This window comes from Cebidichthys violaceus, unplaced genomic scaffold (genome assembly GCF_023349555.1).
Source record: "Cebidichthys violaceus isolate CVI_PGR_0920_01 unplaced genomic scaffold, fCebVio1.0.p SCAF_38, whole genome shotgun sequence".
In the NCBI taxonomy this organism is placed as follows: domain Eukaryota; kingdom Metazoa; phylum Chordata; class Actinopteri; order Perciformes; family Stichaeidae; genus Cebidichthys; species Cebidichthys violaceus.
The window spans coordinates 959,688-984,235 of NW_027176572.1; the positions used below are offsets into that span (position 1 = coordinate 959,688).

A 24,548-nucleotide genomic window follows, 5' to 3' on the forward strand; every position below is an offset into this window, starting at 1 on the left:
ATCCACAGTCACCACATGTTTTAGCATGTTGAAAAAAACAATCATAGTATAGCATGTTGAAAAAAGTGAAAAACGGTCATAGTATAGCATGTCGAAAAAAGTTAAATGAGACAAATAGACTAGCTGGAGATCAAACCAACAACTCTCTGACTGAAAGGCAGCCCTGCTCTCCACTTATCCACAGTCACATGTTTTAGCATGGTGAAAAAAACAATCATAGTATAGCATGTTGAAAAAAGTGAAAAACGGTCATAGTATAGCATTACAGTTATTTAGCAGTCGCATTTATCCAAAGCAACTTACAATTCAGTATCTATCTATACACCGTAGGCTACGGGAATAATTTTGAGGTTAAGTGTCTTGCTCAAGGACACGTTGACTAGCAGAGCAGGAACTGGGGATCGAACCACCAACGCTATGATTGAAAGACGGCCCTGCTCTCCACTTCGTCGGCTGTTCGATCCCCGGCTCCTGCTAGTCTCATGTCAATGTGTCCTTGAGCATTAACCCTAAACTGCTCCTGTAACCTACGGTGATAGACACTGGATTGTAAGTCGCTTTGGATAACAGCGTCTGCTAAATGACTTGAAAAACAGTATCATAGGAATTCATAAAAAAAAAATATAGACAGAGGCTATTGTTTATTATGTTATGAAAAGTTAACGATAATAAAAATGTTTTTAAACATATTTTATGTTTATAAAAGTGATGTAAAAAGTCATGTATCATTTTTCATAAAATGCAATTATAAGTTAAAGTATATGTACTGAATATAAATAAATCATAGAATAGTATGTCATCAAGAATCAGTGTCATATATTATAAAACAAATGTTCACGGTAAACAAGTAGAATATGGACAAAAACTGGAAACACAACTTGTTGATACATTTATTTCCTCCATGTTAGCACATAGAATATATTTATATACATATTGCTAGCTAAAGCATAAAAAAAACAAAAAAGGAAACGTCAGGAGCATAGAAAATGTTAAGCCACAATTAATAGTTTACATATGGACAGAACAGAGGACACTGGTTTTATTCCAGCTGAAAGCACATAACTACTCCGTGAGTTCAAGCAGGATATATCTAGTACTCACATGTACTACCGTGGAGTACTATGTGCTATAATACTGTGGAATAAGAACAGTGGAAGGTCCGGTTTATGGGCGACGACGTGATCGATTACAGCTTCAAAAGATTCAAACTGGACTGAAGTTCCAGAAATAAAAAAAGAACAGAAACATCATTGTCATATTGCTCTCCTCTGTATACGCTTCACATGAAGAGGAAAAGAAAGAAAGACACACACACACACACACACACACACACACACACACACACACACACACACACACACACACACACACACACCTTTATTCATGCAGATAAAAAAGAAACAAAAACATACAAACTGGAATGACGGCAAAAAGTTCTCCAAAAGTTTTCACACTGAAATCTTTTTTTCTTTACGGCTGGATGGACGAATATAGAAACATAAACATAAAATATGTCACCATCCACAAAGCGACCATACACTGCATTATGAGTTTGGCTTCCAACGAGACATGATGACATGTTCAGACGAAGCTCTCGCTGGGATTCAGATCAAGAGAAAGTCAAAGAGCAACGAGCTGAAAGAGCGCCGGGAACAGAAGCGGTGTGATTAACGGTTGTACATTGTACAAAACTAGAACTAACAGTCATCCAGATCACTGTGAACACAACTGAGATTGAATACATTTACAATGTACACAGAATATGAAGCAGGAAGAACAGTTATTTACACGTAGTGCAATGATGAGGAGAACAAGAGAACTCTTAAATGTGGAGAAGAGAGACGGTCAAACTGTACACATGTTACATCTTAAAGTGATACACTTAAATGAGTTTCCAAAAGAAGGACTCGGCAACAAGCAACGGGAAACCTATGTAAAGCCAGGAACAACAGTTACCGTAAATTCTCTAATAGTGGACAGTTTTCAAACGGTAATAATAATCATCACACCTTTACGCTGCTAATAAACAACTGTATCAAAGCCTGATGCATCTTCTTCTTATTCTGGGCCACTTGGTGTCAAAAACTATAGAAAACACAGTAATGACTGTCCATCACCATGAACACTGTGTGTGTGTTGGACTGGGTCAAAAATCATCAAATCCTATTGAAAAGAAGAAAGAAACGGCAAAACCAACATTGTGTTAGTGCGACTCTCAATACGGTCCGTGGCTCTGTGCTCCAAGCCCTTTGGTTCCTACTGAAGACACTACATATACTATACTATGTGTGTGTGTGTGTGTGTGTGTGTATGTATATATATATATATATATATATATATATATACACACACACACACACACACACACACACACACACACACACACACACATATGTCTTTAATAGGAACCAAAGGGCGGACAGCCACAGACAGTATTGAGAGTCGCACTAACACAATGTTGGTTTTGGCGTTTCTTTGTAAAAATAGGATTTGATGAGATTAATCAAAATGTAGAATAATACCAGCGTTTGCTTTCGGCTTCTGTTTATGAAACTCTTCACATTTCCAGCACACATCTCCCAATGAAAACATTCCATACAACAATGTCCCAATTCCATATCCGTCACACAGATTCTGAGCTGGCAAGTACATTCAGATCAACACATTTTAATAAGTGATGAATCAGATCAAACATTAAACAATAATGTTCGCTTGTTCCAGCATCTCAAAACGTTTTACATCGATGTGAATCCAATGTTATTTGGCGTTTAACGGACAAATCAAGTAATTTGAAGACCCTTTCCAATACTTTCTAACAGTAAAGATAAAAATAAACTATTGGATATTATATAATGATATATATATATATATCATCAGTAATGAAAACAATCAGCCGCAGCCCTAACTTGACACATATTGTATAATTTCCTGTTGGTATAAAACGTTGAAGCATGAGAAGCATTGTGTAATAACTGCAAAACAGTATACCAATATCAGTATAAAGTACACACTTGATTCACATAGTATGTAGTACACAATTGGGAGTACTACCTATGTAAATATATCAGGTGAAAAAGTATTAAGTCATTGAAAAACACTTTGTTTCGTCTGTTTGCATGGAAGAGTAACTTGAATAGTTGTACTGATTCACCAGGTTGATTATGTAGTACATGTTGTACAAATACTATGTAGTAGCGTAGTGTGGTATTTGCATTGAAAGAAGTTTTAAAATGTCATTTACAGACCTTAGATATAAAAGTCTGGTCCTCTCTGTGGCCGAGATGAATAAAAAAGGTCCTGCCCACTATGTGAGAATTTACGGTATTTTATTTGTCACATGTTAAAAGAAGCACAGATTGATTAACAGCGGTGTGTGTGTGTGTGTGTAAAAGGAAAAGCGCTGCGTCTATACAGAGTGACTGAATCCTGTTCCTCCGTTCAGTCAGTCGTCATAACTGAGGAAACACTCAACCGACTTTAAAAGTGTCACTGAAGAGGAAATCAAAAAAGGGCAATTTTATTGCCCTTTAAAAAAAAGAAGAAGTTTCCAAGCACCATATTTATACACCAACATCTAGTGCAGGGAAGCTATAGAAAAGATGAATTTGATCATTCACATTTGCATAATGTTTTATATTGGTCCATCCATCGTCACTGTTCATGAAACACCAGCGAGCTTCTGGTCTGTCTTTTTGTTTTACCGTAATGAAAGGAAAAGAAGACAAACTATGAATCCATCAACATGCATGTCGCCTCACTGGGAGCAAGAGGATGAGACCAGAAAGAGAGAAACAGGCACTGCCCACCAAACTACAGCACACGCAGTGAGCGAGTCACTTCGGGTCTGAACGAGGACAGAAAGCGCTTCAGAGGGTCACTTCAGACGCGTACGGGAGCTGAGAGGCGTTCGTTTGCCCGGATTAATCTTTCTAAGCTCTATTATAATTAACGTCTCGTTGTTGTAATACTCACTGCGGCCACAAGAGGCTGAGATGTGTTCACAAGTTATGTAAAGAAAACATGAACGCTATTATTCCCCGTTCAGAACATGGGGCAGTGGTGCACGTCTGCCTCTAGTGGCCAGAATGAGTATCACAACAACAAAACACCCACAATGATTTTTGACCTTTTTTCACCTGCTCTTAAATCATAACGACAGGAGAGAACATAATTATGAATCAGATTTTTTTTGTTTCTCACTTGCCTCCCAAAGCTCCCGTAAGAATGATCCCAACGAAGCTTGGATAAATATATATATATATAAATATATATATATATTTATATATATATTTGTATATTTTAAGGTTGTAGGACGCAGGACGACTCACCAGATACTTTCAGGGAGGTTCAACAAAATGTTTTGTTTTTTTTGGCAATATTACATTTACAAGCATTTGGGTTGTTCAGAAAACAAACAGTCAAATCATGGAACCTCTCTAAGATCCAGCTCAGGAAAGATTGCTCAACATTTCCTCAATTTAGAACCAATTGGAAAACTTTTTTGTATTTTCAATATCGGATTCATAAAAACTAGTCTGTTAAGAAATGTGCATAATAATGAGGTTATAATCATAACAGTACGTGGACGCTGTGACCCTGTTCCCAATAAGTGACTTGAGGACAATATGAGTTTCGGTAGAAACGATAAAAAGGTGCTACTCACCGCAGCAGTTTAATGAACAGAAGGAGAAATGCGATCACGGCGAGCCACGTCGTCCACAATACGTCTGCACTGTTTGTGTCATTTTTCTCCATGAAGGCGGAGCTAGTTTGATGCACGGTGCGTTTGAGTTGTACGACTGACAGTGTTGTATTTGTAAGAAGTAAGAAACGTGATTCATTTAAAAAACGCGGGTAATAAAATGTATTCGGTTAACGCTCATCTGTTACTACACACTTAAATAACACGTCCTCTGACACAAGCTCAAAAATTAGCACTTCAGTAAAGAAAAAATAATCGTGAAAAAACAAACAACAACACAAAAATCATACCGTGACTCTGCATTTTGAGCCACGCCCTCGAGCAATCTGTTCACGATTCAGAGAAGAAGAACAACAATATAGAAATCAATACAATGGGTATATTAAATAATAGAAACAAAAAGGTAACAAATTGCTCTTTTCACGCAGAAAACGTTGGGTCCACAAAGTTTTCAGGAAGGCCGGTAGAGAAGCAGGAGAGAAGTGTGTGTGTGTGTGTGTGTGTGTGTGTGTGTGTGTGTGTGTGTGTGTGTGTGTGTGTGTGTGTGTGTGTGTGTGTGTTTTGCAGACACTGACTGACAGGAGGAGGAGAGGGCGAGAGCCAATGGCGTGCTGTGTAAGGTCAAAAAGGGGGGAGGGGAGGGCGGGGCTTGTTCATCTCTTCCTGCGGCAGGTCCGTTTGTGGTCGGCGTGCCAGTGCTCCTGCTGACACTTGATGGAGCAGTACGAGGTGTTCCAGCAGCAGTGGTACATGGCCTCCTCCTCACAGTTATAACACTGCAAACAACAACAGCAGCAACGCTCAGCAACAGCAACAGACAAACCTGAACTCACAGCTGTATCAATGTGATTCATGGTGCTGTTAGATTGCTGCTACATCTGCTGATAAACACGCTTGTTGGCCGCAATGCAAGAATGATGACATACAACTTTATGAATACTGTTTAAAAGAAGTGAGCGGTTCTCTAACAAACATGGTGCATCGTTACAAACATGGAAACACAAACATCGGTCCCAGAACTCACCCACTGCTTCTTCTTGGTCTGGGAGACCAGCTGCTTGTTTTGGGCCACCACCTTCTTCACCTCCTCCACCAGCTCCTCTTTACACTTCTCCTTCACCTGCTTACACTTCCGCTCCATCTCCGCCTGAGCTCCGGCCACCGCCTTGCTCACCGCCTGGCGCTTCTCCTCCTCCATCTCCGCACGGAGCTGAAGGGGGGGGGACAAGAGAGGCTTGTTAAGACCTGAAGACTCTCTCACAGACACACAGACCTCCTCCTCCCAGATCCAGGTCCAGCACAAACCTTCTCCAGAGCCTCCCTGACGACCCTCTCCGTCTCCCTCTTGTTGTCGGCCTTCATCATCTCCTTGACGTCGTTGAACACCTTGGTGTACTTCTCGTGGCACATGTTCTGACAGGCGCCGTCGCTGTTGGTCTGGGTTCCGCGGTGCAGCGTGCGCGGCGACCCGCCGCCGGCCTTCTTGGTCTGCGTGGACACCGACAGCTTCTCGGGCTGCTGGGGCGCCGAGGACGCCGGGATCTCCTGGCTGGAGCTCACCGCCTCCATCTCGGGCTCCGGGTCCTGGTGGAGAGACGAGGAATGGAGCACAGACTGAAAGAGGCGAATGAATGACAGAAGAGGACACGTCGTCGTTTAGGTGTCTGTGGAAACACTGAGGCCAAAGTACGCCAGTAAGGACTATTATTCACTGTAATATCACGTATTTTAATGTCTCACCAGCGGTGCGTAACAGTAACAATTCCTTACGGTGCAGTTAAGACGGTCTCACTTACGCTGACTTCTTCTTTGGGCTCGACCATTTGAGATCGACGGCTTTTCTTGGCCTTGGGCTCCAGGCTGCCTTTGAGCTGGAAAAACATGAATAGATAAATATATTAAATACAATTTTGTTAAAATGTTAAACGTATCCTGAAGGTCTTCCTTTCTTTTTTCCAATTTAGGCTGAAACTATGAAACGGAAATTCATTTAAATCGTTTTACTCAATAATTAAAAGGGAAACTAGAAAATAAAAAATATTCAAAACAACGGTAAAAAAAAGAAGAAGCTTTTAATAATTATTAATAATTATTTTTGAGAGATTGATAAAAACATGAAGAACATTCAAATTCCTCTAAATGAAATAAATGATCACAGAACTTAACGCTGCCCTAAGATGACATCTTAAAAGTTTTAACACGGTTGTTGCTGTTTACTTGTTATTATTATTATTAAATAATGAAACACCTTCTGCTCAGCTCAACGGTAGAAAACGTCTTTATTCTCTGCTAATCTCTCTCAAACCCTGTTTATTTCTACTTTGGTATTAAATGTTTGTCATGATGATTAATGCAAAATAAAAATGTATTTCAGAAAATAAATAAAAACAACTTGTGGATACTATTGAATACAGGCACCGTGTTGTACTAGGTCCAGCCACCAGGTGGCACCGTTAGCTGTGTTCCCCTCTAGAGGATTTCAGTTAATCTGGTTTCTGGTCTCTCATTTTTGTTCCTTTTGGTCCATTTCCTCCAGAGACCTGAAGAACTTTGCTGTTTGTGTTGAAACAGTTGAAACGTTGCATGAATGAACCGGACTTGATGTGACAAACGACAACAATGAACGTTTCTCCGTCCAGACACACACCACAGGTCAAATCAACACAAAGAGACGCTCGTGTCCCCGTCCCGTCTCTCTCACGCTCACGGTCTGTAAAGTAGAACTGAGCCCACGTACTTGTCGGACCTGCTCGTTGCTGGTGGAGGAGATGCTGGACTCGGCTTCGTCCGTCCTCTCCAGCCTGTCCGTCCTCCCGCTGCCCTCCTGCTGCTGCTGCTGACTCTGACTCTGACTCTGGTTCTGGTTCTGGTTCTGGTTCTGCTGCAGAGGCGGTAGCGACGGCATGCTGCTTTCCTCCATCTTTGTTTTCCAGAAGCGGCCCTCCCGCAGGAAGCGCTGGTAGAGCTCCAGCTCCTCGCACGCCTTCTTCCAGCCGCTGCTGCGCTTCACCTGCAGCTGCTGCACGCTCACCTTGATGTCCTGGATGTTGTCCGAGGGGATCCACGCTCTGCAGGAGGACAGGGGGGAAAAACAGTGCTCGAGATTTACCAAGCAGCACTGCACCGGGTTCATTCGTTTCGGCCCATTTTAACCGCCTTTCCGTCTTGTTTTGGATGAATGGATGAATGAATGAATGAATGAATGGCGTGAGAACAGAGACAATCATCTGGAGTGTTCTGGGAAAGAATCAGTACGAAACAAAGACGCCCTCTGGTAATCAGGAGATCATCAGCTCAACCTGAGGCGTTGAGATTCGGCCGAAACACAACAGAGAAGTGTGTGACTGTGACTGTGACGTCTGTCCTAACCTCTGGTGCTGGTGGCCAAAGAAGCGCACGTCCACCTGGCTGTCGTCCCTCTGCAGGACTTTAGCCGGCCAGTAGCCAAAGCCTTTCATCTTGGCCCACACCAAGTCATGGTTGGGTGTCTGCCGAGAGAGAGAGAGAGAGAGAGAGACACACACACACACACACACACACACACACACACACACACACACACACACACACACACACACACACACGTACACACACGTACACACACACACACACACACACACACACACACACACACACACACACACACACACACACACACATTTCGTCAAACTAACAGTGATTTTGTGCTTGTAGATCTGTGTGCTGCTGATGAGGGCAGGTCCGGGTGTACTCACACACGGGTAACAGAACCAGTTGTCGGGCCGGGCGTTGGACAGGTAGAAACAGTTCTTACACAAGAGCAGCTCATTCAGCTGGAAGAGAGAGAGAGAGAGAGAGAGAGAGAGAGAGAGAGAGAGAGAGAGAGAGAGAGAGAGAGAGACAGAGAGAGAGAGAGAGAGAGAGAGAGAGAGAGAGAGAGAGAGTTTAACAAATGTGGACTGGACACCGCGGTAAGGATGGAGCAGACGTGTGCTGATGAGCTCGGTACCTCGTGACATGTGTCGCTGAAGAGCAGCCGAGCGATCTCCGCCTGGTCGCTGTGAACTGAAAGAAACGGTCAACTTGAATCCTCTTAAAGGAAATGATTAGAAGACTTCCATTAGGGCTGATAAAGTTATATACAACGTTTTATGTATTAGTTTTCAAATTCCCTGAAATCCTCTCATTTCCAGGAGACGTGACTAAGAGCTCAGATGACTCCCTGCACTGATGAATAAATGTCTTCATATCACGTACTGTTTGGTCTCATGTCTGGTTTCTTTGATCAGATAGTTCCTCAATTAATCTACAAAATTGCTCAATTTATGAATTCTTCCATTGAGTTCTTGTACAACAGCTTCTGTTTAGACAACATTCAACTTATGACAATGAAAAATATATATATTGTTTATTATTACTATGTATTATTATAGTATTCTATTTGAGGATTTTACTTCATACTTTTTAGGGTGACGATGTTGAAATAAAATATGAAAACTCTCCATAAACTCACCTCCATACAAGATGGCAGTGTTGTGAACAATCAGCTGAGCGTCAGCTTTGAACTCCTCAAAGGTTTTATACTTTCCTTCAGACAGGTTCTGAGAGAGAGAGAGAGAGAGAGAGAGAGAGAGAGAGACAGAAACAGAGAGACAGAGAGAGACACAGAGAGAGACATACAGAGAGAGAGAGAGACAGAGAGAGAGAGAGACAGACAGACAGAGACACAGAGAGAGAGAGAGAGAGAGAGAGAGAGAGAGAGAGAGAGAGAGAGAGAGAGAGACAGACAGACAGAGAGAGACAGACAGCGACAGAGACAGAGAGAGACAGACAGCGACAGAGACAGAGAGAGACAGACAGCGACAGAGAGAGAGACAAACATACGGAAAGAGAGAGAACGTTGGTCAGACAGAGGAGACGAGTACAAAGAAGTCTATTGACATGCTGAGTGTTGTTGTTGTTGTTGTTGTTGTTGTTGTTTGTTGACATGTGAGCGGTCCAGCAGAGGGCAGTAGACTTATAGACGTATTAACTAACAAACACTCTCAGGTCTGGATAAAGCTCCACTGACCACAGCCTGACACCAGTATAGTGAGGCTTCATGGGACATATTCAATGTTCACCACAAGCAAACATCCATAAATCCACACATAAATATAGGTATGTATACATAACTCCAGAACTCGCCTAAGAATCTTTACATTTTTAAGTTTCTTCAGAATCAAAGTAATCCAGTGATAGTCTAACGTGTTTTAACTAGAAAGAGAGTGTTGGGATGTTAAAATCAAAGGCTTAACAATCACCAAGGTCCACAGAAGACGATCGTGATATGAATAAATAAGTGAAGTGGAGAAGGGGTGAGGCAGTGAGCGGTAGCGGGGGCGTCGTGGAGGTTACCTCGTGGATGTTTGAGACCTCCAGCGCGGTGTGGATCAGCCGTTTGTACATGGGGTGTTTAGTGTCTTTGCCCTTCTTGTTCAGGTCCACCGCCTGCAGACGCAGAGGAGGGAGAGTGATTTAACACCACGGCATGGAAGAGGGAGGACGGGGGAGGAATGAAGCGGGGACACATGCAGGCCAACTGATAGGATTTTTTAATGGTATGATGGGATGAAGGGAGACAGGAAGGGGAGAACAGGTTGGAGAGGGAGGGAAGAGATGGATAATTGTTTTCCTGATGGGGTGGGGGGGGGGTGGGGGGGTTATTGTGGGTAGTTATACACAACACATATATATATATATATATATATATATATATATATACATATAAATACAATAAAGATGTGGTTGTTCTCACCCTCTCCTTCATGCGCTGCACGATGAAACGCAGGTATTTACTCATCTCCTGTTTGTTCAGGTTCTTCTTTTTACTGCCCTGCTGGACAGAGAGGTGCAGTTGAGATCAAGTCTGCTCTGAAACCTGCAACTTAAATACTCACTTAAAATGTATATTCATAATGGCCCAAATGCAACGTACTCAAACACACCAAAAATACACAAAGGGCCTGGTGGAAGAGACAGGAAGTGACAAGAGGAAGCAGTAGGGAATGAAGACGACGAGAGCTACAGATGATCGAGAGCTGACAGTGAAACCAGACGGTAAATATTAGCTCTTTTCTAGCAACGGCGTTGGTTTAAATGGCAAATATTGACAACAACTCAAACATCACGGCTTTATTTATCGTTTTTTAAAGATGCCAGCTTTGGTTTAAAACATGATTACTAACTAGCTGACAGTAAACCGTCTGCCGTTATTTATTGGTGTTTAGCACATACAGATGAAGCGTGTCGTCCCATTAATCATCGCTAATTTCTTCGGCGATATGCTAACACGACAGCTAACCTCCCCCCATACTTCACCCTAAAACTAGCCTTAACTCTGAAGTAATGAAGGACATGCTCATTAATCCTTAAAGAAGAACTAGTACACACACACACACACACACACACACACACACACACCTCCCCGTCTCGACCACCTACCCTGCAGACGACACACTGCCAGTGGGATCCTGCATCTCTGGGCTTGAACTCGTCCGACAGACACTTGAGGTGATAAACCCGGAAGCAGTTGTCGCACGAGAGGACGTCGCCCGGCAGGTGACACTCGAAGCAGTACCAGTCGTGACTCTCCGCCTCCCACTCCTGCACAAGGGGGGGGGGGAGACAACCTTCTTCATCATCAGTTCCTGATCTTGTGAAACACAAGATCCAGATGCTTAAAACTGAGTTTAAATGTCTACATTAGTTTGAGGCTTGTGTGATCAGTGATGCTGTTTCATCAAAGAGTTGAAAGTGTCCGGTTACATTTCAGATGAAGAAGAAGAAGAACATTGGCTGGTCTCCTGTTAAAAATGGCTGCGAGGTTTACAAAAAAAATATATTTTTAGTTGCTGCTGCTCCAAAACGCATCAATCCAACAAATCCTGGTTCTGTATTATAATTAAAAAAATTAATATTATTATGATTAAATTATATTTATAAAAATAAAACTTTCACACAGTCCATGAAAAAATATATATATATTTAAGTATTTAAAAAATTAAACTTTCTTCCAGAATGTGAATATGGAAATAAAGCAAGTGTAGTATTCAATGAAGGGAAAGTTAAAACAATAAATGAAATAAAAATCACGCTGGCCGCAGCAACAACAGCAGGTGTTGACAGCATGGAGGTCACTAACTCAAGTTGTGAAGCAGCTGAGAAGACCTGGATGAGGAATTAAACTCACTTCTTATGATAATAAGCTTTTTCCGCAAAGACTTTTTTCTTCTCGTGGAGCAAACAAACAAAAAGAAATCTGGACTGAGTTGCTCCTCGACTGTGAATATGTGGAAGCGAATCGCTGCCAAAATCTGCTCCGACAAAAAAAAAACAACAACCGTCCAGCGAATCCTTCCCAGGAATAAATGATTGAGTGTAAGAACATGTAGTAATGTGTACTGAGGACATGTTTGTGCATGTACCGCATCCCTGCGCATCCATAAGTACACGTTGTACAAATACATAAAGACGTGTTTAAAAACAACAACACGGCGTTTAAGGTTTGTCTCACGACTGAAACGAACCGCGAGGTTCTTCTGTGGTTAGTTATCGGTTAACTTTAGCGCCGAGCATCAAACCTTGTGCACAGAGACGGTTGATTTATCTTTTTTTTTTGTAGCTATTCATACTTCCTATTAACCTGTCAAGAGTCCAGCTCCTCCCACTCACAGTCTGGAGCGACTCGGTGGGGGAGACTGAACAGCCCGTGAGATTTATCTTATAATGTCGGTGACGATCCGGGGAAGAAGTCGACGAGAGGTGCTTCTGATCACAGAGGAACATCTAACCAGGGAAGGCAATTTTCCTAAATTGATGCATGAATTAACAACAAAACAAATCTGTTTCCAGCTCCTAAAAAGTAAAAGATTCGCTGTTTTATATAATCGCAAATATAAAATATACACAAGTGAAAATGTCATCAACAGCTTTGAGAAGTTGTGATGACTATTTGTTTTTTTTGCAGATTTCTAGGATTTAATACACTAAATTAATGACACTTATTAATGATACGATATATGTCCATTAGCTGCAGCCATAATATAATAAATATATCAATCGATGTCCATGTGAACGGCTGAACTGAAGGAGTGAAATTTTAACAATTAAAGCCCATCTAGGTGTGAATACACTCTGAAAAAACCATCCGCAGACTCCTCGCCCACACAAACACTCGACGACAGAGAACCGTCCCTCGTGTTCTGTCGAATGTCAAGAGGCCCTTCACTGATGAAAGACCAGCGGCTGGCTTCTGAAAGAGCGGAGCTCTCTGAGCCGAGGACACGGTGTCTGTGGTTCTACAGCAGAGAGAGGAACAACGAGGACACGGTGTCTGTGGTTCTACAGCAGAGAGAGGAACAACAAGGACACGGTGTCTGTGGTTCTACAGCAGAGAGAGGAACAACAAGGACACGGTGTCTGTGGTTCTACAGCAGAGAGAGGAACAACAAGGACACGGTGTCTGTGGTTCTACAGCAGAGAGAGGAACAACAAGGACACGGTGTCTGTGGTTCCACAGCAGAGTGAGGAACAACGAGGACACGGTGTCTGTGGTTCCACAGCAGAGTGAGGAACAACGAGGACACGGTGTCTGTGGTTCCACAGCAGAGTGAGGAACAACGAGGACACGGTGTCTGTGGTTCTACAGCAGAGAGAGGAACAACGAGGACACGGTGTCTGTGGTCCCACAGCAGAGAGAGAAACAACAGACACCGTGTCTCATAGAGGACGAGTTGAGGCAGCCAGAGGGTTGGCTGCTGTCTTCAGCCGTCTCCCTCCTGCTCTGGTTAACAGCGCTGCACTGTCCCGAGTCAAGCTGGGACACGCCGGGGAGAAGCTGAGAGAAGCTGAGCAGCAGGGTTCAGCTTCTCATGACCGACACGAGGAGCCCAGGACCCGGCTCCTTTTAGAGGTAAACTGCTTGTTGCCTCACAGATCCTCATCAATCTGACACGGCCCTGTGCCAAAGTACGCACTTATTAACACATTATCAAATGTTTGTTTCTCCTAAAAAATCTATTCATACAGTTATTTCTTGACTGCATTTCACTATTTTTGCTGATGAGGCCAACAGTTGTCGGTCAATATTGCTACAAATGACACTACGGGCAAAAACATCGTTTTTTGTGCACCTTTGGACTATTTAGCTTCCATAACATGTCTTCTTCCAAACTAGTGCAAATAAAACATCCAAAATACACATTTATTTGTACTACTTTTTACGCCTTATTTGCATATTTATACATAACATTTAAGAAAACTTGCAGTACAAAAGAAAATAATTGTCTTCATGTAAGTGAGAAAGAAAGTTTCCTGGTGATGTCTACCAGTTCATTTTTGGGGGATATGGATAAAATCCTCCATCCTGATAAAAAAGAATATGCTAAATATCAGATGAACGGAATAATTACTAAGAACCTTGTTTTGGTTTACTTAAACACAGCCAGACACTCGCTAAGAACACGGCGCCTCCCTCTGAGGAGAACTACAACTACCAAGACCAGATGACTACAAACACACAGACGCTAGCTAGCAGCCTGCGGCTATGCTAGCCAAGTGAGTGTTTTTGTTGTATTTAAACACATCTGTAGATAAGTAGCGGACACATATTTCATCACTGATCACTCAAACAACAGGTTTAACCACGTAGACGGACTTTCATGTCATTTTAAAATAGCCTACAGGTTTTAAAACAAAACTGTGCGAGTGCAGAGCGTCTTCCTCACAGAAGGCGTCGATGTGAGGAATCAAAACCATGAATTTGGTAATAACAAAGCAGCCCTTACCTTGCTTCCCTCTGCTTTCGGATCCTGCGATTGAAAAAGGATTGAGAGATCAGTGCTTAAAAGGTCCTGCTGCTAAAAACACACAAACACCTGAGCTCCGCTGGATAACGGCGGCATGACGCTTTGTTTAATCACAGGAATGTCTAACAACAGGATGGACATAATGCTGCGTTTCAAGACAACTCGGACACTAATAATACATACATGTACAGTATATATGTACATATATGTACTTATTAGGAAGCTGGATACTTCAAGTGGGAAGATTAGGACCTCCGAGGTGTCTTGAACGCAGCACGGGTCCTGGTCTTTGTTGACTTCTCCCTCACACTGACTTACAGACTATTTCACAGTAGTAAAACGTAAACATGTCTCCAGTGTGTCCTTCTGAAGTTCAAGGAATATATAAAAGAAGGAACGCTCATTACATCCTCATGACATCATCCTAATCTCTCAAGTGCTGCTACCTTTTGTTTTATAGGTTCCTTGTTGCGGTGCATCAGCTGACAGGAAGTAGACGTGTCCTCGAGCTGTTAACGAGCAATTATATGCAAACATTTGATCGACAAAATGTTTCTTATATTGTTCTAATAAAAATCACATCCATTACTGCTCTTGTAGTTCAGTGGGTAAAGCCTGACAGATACTGACAGGGTGTTAATCACTGTGATTAAAGCGGCTACATGTTAAAGCCACTTGCACGGTAATCCATTAAGCACTATTTGCATTACGCATGGCAGACGGCATGAGGATTGTCCTCTGGTAGAGCTACACTACGGAGGCAGCGACACGTGAAAGCATCGCTACACTGTGGACCAACACGGGACAGAAGTTAAAGCTAAAACAAAGATGATGCATATTTAATACTGTACATCTTCAAACCTTAACACCGCTCCTGTTTGTCACTTTCTTTTTTTAAAAAGGGGAAACATTTGCCACCTTTTATTTGGATTTCGAAATCAGTATTGATGATAAATGCAGCTTGGGGAGCCTACATGTCCCAGGATGCATTGCACGCGAGCTTCTGACGCTTGAAGGGGGTGGGTGGGGGGGGGGGGGCACTGTATATAAGAAGTGGACGTCGTCATCGCGACATCACCCATTGGTTTGCGGACTGACGTTTTGAAGCATCGAATTTGGTGATTTGGACGTCGCCATCTTGGATTACGGCCGTTGCCATCTTGGCTTTTTGCAACCAGTGAACAGGAAGTGACCATATCTGGACTGAGGAGGAGTGACGTAGAGATGCCGTGTACGTCTCTGGTAGAGACCTGTCAATCAGCGTGTAGCCCCGCCCCTAAAGCATCCCCTGCTTTATGGTGTGTTTGACTCTAAATGGAGCATAATGTACTAAATGAACATCATGCTGTATTGAAGAAGACTGTAAACTAGAGATTGAGACCATAAACTCATGTTTACAATGTTTACTGAGGGAATAAATCAAGAGAGAAGTAGAGTCATTTTAGACTAGACTTCTATACAACCAGAGGAGTCGCCCCCTGGTGGACACTAGAGAGAATGCAGCTTTAACACGTGAAGCGTCGGCTTCACGGTCAGAACCGGAGGCGATCCCGGCTGTATTGGTTGTAGCTGCTGCGTATTGTGTATTCACGGTCAATACAACGCACACTGGGGGATTCATTGCTTCAATTTGACCACAGTTACCATCGGCACTGATTGGACATCAACAGGTGGCGAATGTTCCCTTTCACCGAGTGCTTCTTCATGCTTGATCACTGTAGGACCGGTAGTGTCTGCGTGCCGTAACTCTGTTAAACGGCGTTCACACTGTGAGCAACTTGACAGATGGGCAATTAAAGACAATTAAATCATGTTTCTCTCATGTATCTCAGTTAATAAAATAAAAACTGGGTCAGTAAACTAAGCCAAAGGAAAAAAAAAATCTATTAATAAAACTGACACTTATTGATGGCAGTGACACATGCAGCCATTCTACCAGACTTTCATCTACTTTGCATTACTGTAATCTTTGAAGAAGCTGCCAATAATGACTGTAATAATCGGTTAGTTGCTCAGCTAATATATAGCCACAGCAGATTGATCAACTAATCGTTGCTTGTAGTTTCAAACTTTCTCTGGTTAGAGATTTGGTAAAACTACATCATAAAACAAAATCCCATCATGTTGGCCGTCAGAAGACGGTAAAAGTAATTTGATTTAATTGTTATCAAACAAGTCTGCTTCCACCATTCAGCTCTATGGGAAATGTTGGAAAAAAAAATAATAATGTTGCTCACAATGTCAACACACAGACATCCGCCACGTAAATATCAGACATACAAAAGGATAATTCTGCTTGTTTTTGGTGACCAATAACAATCTAGAAAGAAGGATTAACCGTTGCCAAACGTACCATCTCCTCCCCGGGCAGCCAGTATCCTTCCTGCTCGATGCCGGCCTTGGAGCCTTTGCAGCCAACAGTCAGGGTCTCCACCACCAGGCCGTCCTTCACCGCCAAGCTCAGCTGCCTGGCAGTCTCCTTCGGGTGCATGCCAAACACACGGCTCAGGTACCTGTGCAGGTGGAGAAGTAGTTCAGCTAAGTGCGTATGGTAGCCATTTGTCAAAACATTTTACATTGAAATAGTTGCTCAAGACTCTTCAACACAGTCTAATGGGAGGTCGTGAAATAGTCACGAAATGCAATCCTGTTGGTTTTATGTACAGGGACACTAATTGTCTGTTTTTTGTGAGAAAAACAAATCGGAACATTACTTTAAAAACTAAAGTTAAGTTAAGACAACAAAACCACTTAGTTAGGTAAAGAAAGACCATCATGGTTGGCCTTAAAATAACTACGTACACGTAGGTTAAGGCAACAAAACCACCAACAATTCGGTTGAGGCTACAAAACCATCAACAGTTAAGTTTCGGCAACAAAACTACAAATAGTTAAATTTAGGCAACAACAAACAAACATTTCGGTTAAGGCAACAAAACTACAAACATTTCGGTTTAGGCAACAAAACTACAAACATTTCGGTTTAGGCAACAAAACTACAAACAGTTTGGTTTAGGCAACAAAACTACAAATAGTTAAATTTAGGCAACAACAAACAAACATTTCGGTTTAGGCAACAACACTACAAATAGTTAAATTTAGGCAACAACAAACAAACATTTCGGTTTAGGCAACAAAACTACAAACATTTCGGTTTAGGCAACAAAACTACAAACAGTTTGGTTTAGGCAACAAAACTACAAGTAGTTTGGTTTAGGCAACAAAACTACAAATAGTTAAATTTAGGCAACAACAAACAAACATTTCGGTTTAGGCAACAAAACTACAAACATTTCGGTTTAGGCAACAAAACTACAAACAGCTAAGTTTAGGCAACAAAACTACAAACATCTCGGTTTAGGCAACAAAACTACAAACAGTTTGGTTTAGGCAACAAAACTACAAACAGCTAAGTTTAGGCAACAAAACTACAAACATCTCGGTTTAGGCAACAAAACTACAAACAGTTTGGTTTAGGCAACAAAACTACAAACAGCTAAGTTTAGGCAACAAAACTACAAACAGTTTGGTTTAGGCAACAAAACTACAAACAGCTAAGTTTAGGCAACAAAACTACAAACATCTCGGTTTAGGCAACAAAACTACAAACAGTTTGGTTTAGGCAACAAAACTACAAACAGCTAAGTTTAGGCAACAAAACTACAAACAGTTTGGTTTAGGCAACAAAACTACAAACAGCTAAGTTTAGGCAACAAAACTACAAACAGTTTGGTTTAGGCAACAAAACTACAAACAGCTAAGTTTAGGCAACAAAACTACAAACATCTCGGTTTAGGCAACAAAACTACAAACAGTTTGGTTTAGGCAACAAAACTACAAACAGTTTGGTTTAGCAACAAAACTACAAACAGTTAAGTTTAGGCAACAAAACTACAAACAGTTCGGTTTAGGCAACAATATTGATTATAGATACATGTGATTTGAAACATGCAAGTCTTTCTCATCTGGTTTCTCCTCTAACACGATCCACATCAAATAGTTGCCGGTTTGATTCCTGGCAGCGAACCTCTCTGAGGTCACGTATCCTCGTCTGTGGCAGAGAGCCAACGTACGAGCCAACATGGAGTCAGGTGAGAGTCTGTATTTACTCCAGAGGCACAATGGAGAGGCCTATAGAAGGTCTGCGAGGTGAACACGAGTCAGACTGGATTACTGCAAGCAAAGACGGCAAAACCAAGGTACCAAGGAGACGAGACGAGAGGAAACAAAGGAAGAACGTTTCAATACATCAGACCGACATTTCTATGTTGGAGTTGAGTTAAAAAAAATGAATTGCATATTTCTGTGAGTTTTGTCTCCTTGTGGTTAATTTTCATGGATACATGTTGTGTCATTTTTTTTTTTAAATCACCATGATTTTTACAGTTGGTTAAACACATCTTCACACGTCTTTGCCGCGCAACAGAAGGTCCCCGCACGTCTTCGCCACGCTCGAGAAGGTTCCCGCGCGTCTCCGCCACACGACAGAAGGATCCCGCACGTCTCCGCCACGCGCGAGAAGGTTCCCGTGCGTCTTCGGCGCGCAACAGAAGGTTCCCGAGCGTCTTCGGCGCGCAACAGAAGGTTCCCGTGCGTCTTCGGCGCGCAACAGAAGGTTCCCGAGCGTCTTCGCCACGCGCGAGAAGGTTCCCGCGTGTCTCCGCCATGCGACAGAAGGTTCCCACGCGTCTTCGCCACGCGCGAGAAGGTTCCCGCGCGCCTTCGCCGCGCGACAGAAGGATCCCGCGCGTCTTTGCCACGCAACAGAAGGTCCCCGCGCGTCTCCGCCATGCGACAGAAGGTTCCCGTGCGTCTTCGCCACGAGACAGAAGGTTCCCGTGCGTCTTCGGCGCGCAACAGAAGGTTCCCGAGCGTCTTCGCCGCGCGACAGACACAGCGGTTAATTTATTCGCCGACTTTAGTCTCCTCTATTTTCACAACAACAAATCCATCGCCCTTTTGGCCACAAGGCTTGTTTTTGGCAAAATGAAGCTACAGTGTGACTGGATTTAGGGTGGAGGTGTATGTATGTGTGTGTGTGTGTGTGTGTGTGTGTGTGTGTGTGTGTGTGTGTGTGTGTGCGTGCGTGCCGCTGCTTAGTGTTGCCATGACAACAGCCGCTCGCCGACAGGGTATATTGATTTGGCAGCCAGCCAGCCCCCCCCACAAAGGTGCTCGCCAACTTGTTTCATTTGGTCTCCGCTCCACCCGCCGACGGATTATTTGTCTCGAATTTGCATAGTTTAGAACAAAGTGAGGATCGTTTTCACAGATAACATTTAAAAAAAATGAAATGTTTAAAGCATCGTCACCCCCCCCCCCCCGAACCGGCTGTAGATACTATATGGAGATTCATTATAGGGCATCAGGACTCCCAACACACACACACACACACACACACACACACACACACACACACACACACACACACACACACACACACTAACAACGATTGGTGGGTCAATGGATTAGTTGTTAACTAATTAAATCAGCAACTGCTCTAATGATTGATTAATCGCTCGAGTCATTTATCAAGCAAAAATAAATAAATACCAAACATTCTCAAATGTGACTTATGTGACTAAATGATGTATAGGTGAGTTATTCAGCGACCAATTCCTGAGTTTAAATCTATAATTCCACATAAAAAGACATTTTTCAAACATAAAAACGAAGTCTGCGAAATGATTCATTTTACACAACGTGTCGGCACACGTTGGTGTGGGCCGCTGTCTTTCTCCCCTCGCGTCATCACTGTGCAAATCACCTGGAACCCTTTGAATAGGGAGCTGTCAAGGGAATACCTTGCTTAAGGACACGCAAGCAGAACAAACCATGACAGTTTGTGTTTAGGTTAAAGATCCCTTCAAGACAAAACTCCTCCAAAATGCCTAGATGCATGCCGATTACTCGAGCCCAACGTCCGTTACGCTCTCGCTCTCCTGGCGGTTTATGTCGTGCAACAAAGAAAATGTAAGAAGTTGGGGAAATTGGGGAATCTGTTTGCAGGGAGGTGTGTGGATCACGGAGCGTGAAGCGTAGTCTATACTCGCTGGTCAGTGGGAATCTATGTTTGTTATTTAGTTGAACCCATCGTTGGTCAACGTACACACATTCCACGACAGATACACATCATCATATCCGTCTCGTCTGTGATTTAACTTACTTGGAGATCCTGTCCATGTTCGCGATTTGTTTCTGGTTGCGGACGACCTCGATGGCCGCCCACACATACTGGACCACCTTGGGGTCCGCCAGCCTCTTCTTCACCACGCGTGACATGATTTCCTTATTCATCTCAACTGTGTGGACAACGGAAAAATAAATAAATCAGCAGATGTAATCGTGTTTTGCTCTGTGAATGAAAAGATACCAAAATACAGACATGGGAGGCCACAAGTACTACCAATTAAAGAACACCAGCGGTACCGTTTACACTGGTGATCTAACAGCTGAGGTCATGGCCTAAACGTGGCAGCAGAGCCACGTGTGGTAGTAGTGTTGGTTGTAGTGTTTCTTTGTGGGAAAATCTCGCTGCCCTGCAAGAGATCGTCCATAAGACCAATCATGAAAATATGTCTGACATACGCAATAACTGAACTAATGTTCATCGTGTGGCCCAGAGCGGTCGTACAGATGTGACCTCAAACAAAAATGTATCTCTTATAGTTAGACGTTAAAGACAAAGTGCTCGTTATTAATTTAGAGCGCACAAATAATCCACATATATCTCAACATGAACACAAAATATTGTTCTCACAATGAAGTGTGTAACAAGACAAGAGGCTTTACGGTGAACGTACGGCAAATATGACGAACTGATTCAGGAGGATTCAGCCAGTTAACAGTTCGTCCTTTCATACCTTACTCTGGTCATTTTCCAAATATTCACATTTGAATCTGGAGTATTTGTGCTGTTGATTATTAGATATGATGTAGTTATAGATAGCACAAATATCATAACATTATGAAGCCACACAAGCATGGTAACGGTAATATTAACAACATAAACGCAATGAAAACAACAATATGTGTCCAGACATAAATTTAGAATCCTGCTGAAGTGTCCAATCCAAGCTACATTTATGCAAACATGCATACATGTAATCCATATTCCTCCTGAAGAGCATTGATTCCACATCAGACTAAATATGTCTTGTTGTCATTCAGAGGACATTCTCAACAGGCATCAACCATCAAAACAAATACAGCAGTGTGGTGCTGGACGCCCAGAACATGTCAGAGGGAATGTGTGACAAGGAGAACTCTTAAGAGCCCTTCAAAGGTTTGGAATAATCCCGGCTGCCTCTTAACTGTGGCGAGCAGGCCTGGCCTCCACCGAATATCTTCAAATCCAATTTTATGCGGTCCTGCTCTCAACCATCCGTGAAACTTAAGATGTCACTTTCATAAATCGCAGCCAAAAGCTAACCGTAATAACACCCGGAGCATATTCATGCGAAGGAGGAGGCTTAGCGTTCGTGCACTTTAAGCGAGGAGAGGCTGCGACAGACGTCAGGGGAGGATGTTTCATCTCCACGCGCTTCTCATCCGAGTACAAAGTGTGGCTCAGGGTGAAATTTAAAAAAAACAAAAACATGTAAGACACATATTTGGTGTTGAGAGCAAATCACGCAACGCGACTAAACACAAAACAGGTGGTCACAGGCAGCAAGCAGGCAACATATCCTGTGTAGTCTACTGGTTCCTGCTTTGGTTGTGGTCAGAGCGAAGGATTACTGAGTTGGATTGTTGTGGGATAATCATCTCTTTGAACATAGTATTTCATATTAGTACAGACTAGATCTGAGCCCGGGTTTAAGTCCACAGATGCAAGCCTGATGCCTCTGATATTGAAGTTACATGTTGAGGCTCAACTCAAGCATTCATTGTCAACATCTGGATTCCTTCAGGCCTAAATACGACTGAACGGTGTTATCTCTATCAGCTGTCTTATTCTGTGTGTTTACTGGTTACACATTAAATTGTTTCTTTCAGAATTCAACACATTATGAGATGAAACGGCGTGCTGGAAAAGTGCACACATCTGGAACACTTTTCAGACTTTACAAATGTTGGATGTGCTAAATGAAGCCATTCCTCACTGAATGAAAGGACGCTCTGCAGGAGGAAAAACACATTCAGTTTGTTTTTGCTTTCCAATGTAACGGCAACAGTGTACAAATATTGTGATATTCACGTTAAGGCGCACATTAAACTATGCAGAACTACGGCCCATTTACACATTTTGCTTTAAAAACATCACAGCTCTCCTGGTTGTGAGAGCCAAGGTGAGACAGACTTCACAGCGTCACAACACAGCAGCAAGGTGAGCAAGGTGAGCAAGGTGAGCCCCTCTATTCTGTGTGAAGGGCAGCAGGCGTGAAGGAGGGCCACCTGTGCCACGATGCCACCATGGCGCCAGCATGGCCACTCCGGCCTGCATGCGTGCAACACAGCCACCTCTTGCAGCAGCCTGCACCTCCGTCTCCAGAGAGCTCACACAAGACGATGACAGGACGGCGCCAACAATGCTCCCCAATCAATTAACGGTAGGCAAGGTGTGCGACACCGGAGGGGCAATTAGGGAGACACGGGTCGAGAGGGTTTTGTGGCTCCCATGGGAGGAGGGGGGGGGTAAAAACAGTGAGACTACACAAACACCCAACAGCTCCTCCAAACGTGACTCCACATCAAGAACAATCCCTGATAGTCCTCGTATGAAGTAAATCAACCACGAGAGTCACACAGTGTTGACGCTGTCCGGAGAGGTTTAAGCGTGACTCCCGTTAGCCAGCTAGTAGCTAATAGCATCCACACTGACTGAGCAGACCAATTGGGCTTTTCTATGGAAGATAATCTGGGTCATCACACCGCAGTTCAACACACCTCGTTATTAACTGTCACCGTTAAAACCACTCGTAGATTTGGTAAACAAAGAGGGTTGGCCGTGGAAGGCCACGGGCACTACCTACCGTTACTTAGCATGCTAGCTAACGACCCAAACCAAAGCCTGTCGAGACAAAATTACCGATTTAACTCTCACTAAATACCTTAAACCAGACAATGCACATTTATTATGTATTGCATGAGAACATAAACCCCCCGAACAAGCACGTAAGAGTAACGGTTGGTCTGTATGTGAGTTAATTTTAGTTAGCGATGCTAGCATAAACTGTTACGTAGCTTACCTTTAGCTGGGTGGCTGGTAAACTTAAGCTAGATAACATTTACCATCAACACGACAAAGCTAGTAGTATACCGGGTACACCTGAAGCTCTGTCCGCCGCCACAAAAAACTGCGAAACACAGTAAGCTAACTTAGCTAGCTACCTACTCGTTTGTTTTGGAGGGCGCCATGTTAGGAGAGGCAAGCTAACGGCTAAGCTAACGCTAGCGCTAGCTGCAGTGTTGTCACAGAGCGCGTGTGCCGTTAACAACTCACCTTTGCTTACAGTGTCACCAACACACAGCTGCTGCAGGAAATCCGCGAAGCATCGAAGGCGAGGCGGCTCACATTAGCGTTGTCCCAGGCTGCTTGTTGAGAGGCTGTGGATGGTGGTTTTTGTGTCCAGCTGGCCACAGTGCTGTGAAGGTAAACACAGACAACAGCGCCAACGGAGCCGAGCGGAGCTGGTGAGGGGAGAACTCTGGCGGTGGAATGCGGTACTGCATCACACGCCGCTAAATTACTAAATACTGCTATGGCGGCTGGAGGGAAGACCCGCCCTACTCCGCCTCTGATTGGCTAGTAGTTGTTGCTAAAAAAAAATCTGTGCATTATAAATACACATTGCAATACAACAATCATTCTGTCTGTATGTACAATATTTTAGTTATTATGGATTTTTTTTATTGTTTTACTTATTTTTATATTCTTTACTGTTTTATTATTATTACTTATTTATTTATTTATAATGTTTTGATACATTCTTTTTTACTCTGTCTCTTGTTTGCACTTTACTGTGTATATATATATATATATATATATATATATATATATATATATATATATATAT

At 42.9% G+C, this 24,548-nt stretch overlaps 1 protein-coding gene across 6 annotated transcripts; it reads right to left on the reverse strand.

Annotated features, from left to right (window-relative positions):
* Positions 1–878: 878 nt before the first annotated feature.
* On the reverse strand, positions 879–24,160 carry zmynd11 (zinc finger, MYND-type containing 11). 6 transcript variants are annotated; one of them, XM_068726146.1, is made up of 16 exons: positions 23,975–24,160; positions 20,696–20,831; positions 16,883–17,042; positions 14,509–14,532; positions 11,165–11,326; positions 10,479–10,559; positions 10,079–10,171; positions 9,195–9,282; positions 8,691–8,746; positions 8,437–8,514; positions 8,072–8,190; positions 7,440–7,770; positions 6,499–6,573; positions 6,008–6,316; positions 5,727–5,912; positions 879–5,478 (listed from the first exon to the last, which is right to left on the reverse strand). In XM_068726146.1, exons 2-16 carry the CDS (start codon positions 20,824–20,826, stop codon positions 5,356–5,358), a joined length of 2,016 nt encoding a protein of 671 aa, XP_068582247.1. In that variant the 5' UTR covers positions 20,827–20,831; positions 23,975–24,160; the 3' UTR covers positions 879–5,355. The 6 variants fall into 6 exon arrangements, with proteins under 6 accessions (XP_068582247.1, XP_068582249.1, XP_068582250.1 ...); XM_068726148.1 differs by having other exon boundaries at positions 10,479–10,556; positions 23,975–24,159; XM_068726149.1 differs by having other exon boundaries at positions 6,008–6,286; positions 23,975–24,159.
* Positions 24,161–24,548: the final 388 nt, after the last annotated feature.

Excerpts from the sequence above, each read along its gene's own strand:
- zmynd11 (XM_068726146.1), bottom strand. The coding sequence starts at position 20,826 with ATGAATAAGGAAATCATGTCACGCGTGGTGAAGAAGAGGCTGGCGGAC. Across the intron at positions 14,533-16,882 it reads GGCTGCCCGGGGAGGAGATG|GATCCGAAAGCAGAGGGAAG; the intron begins GTACGTTTGGCA and ends TTTCAATCGCAG. Across the intron at positions 6,574-7,439 it reads GCAACGAGCAGGTCCGACAA|CTCAAAGGCAGCCTGGAGCC; the intron begins GTACGTGGGCTC and ends ATGTTTTTCCAG.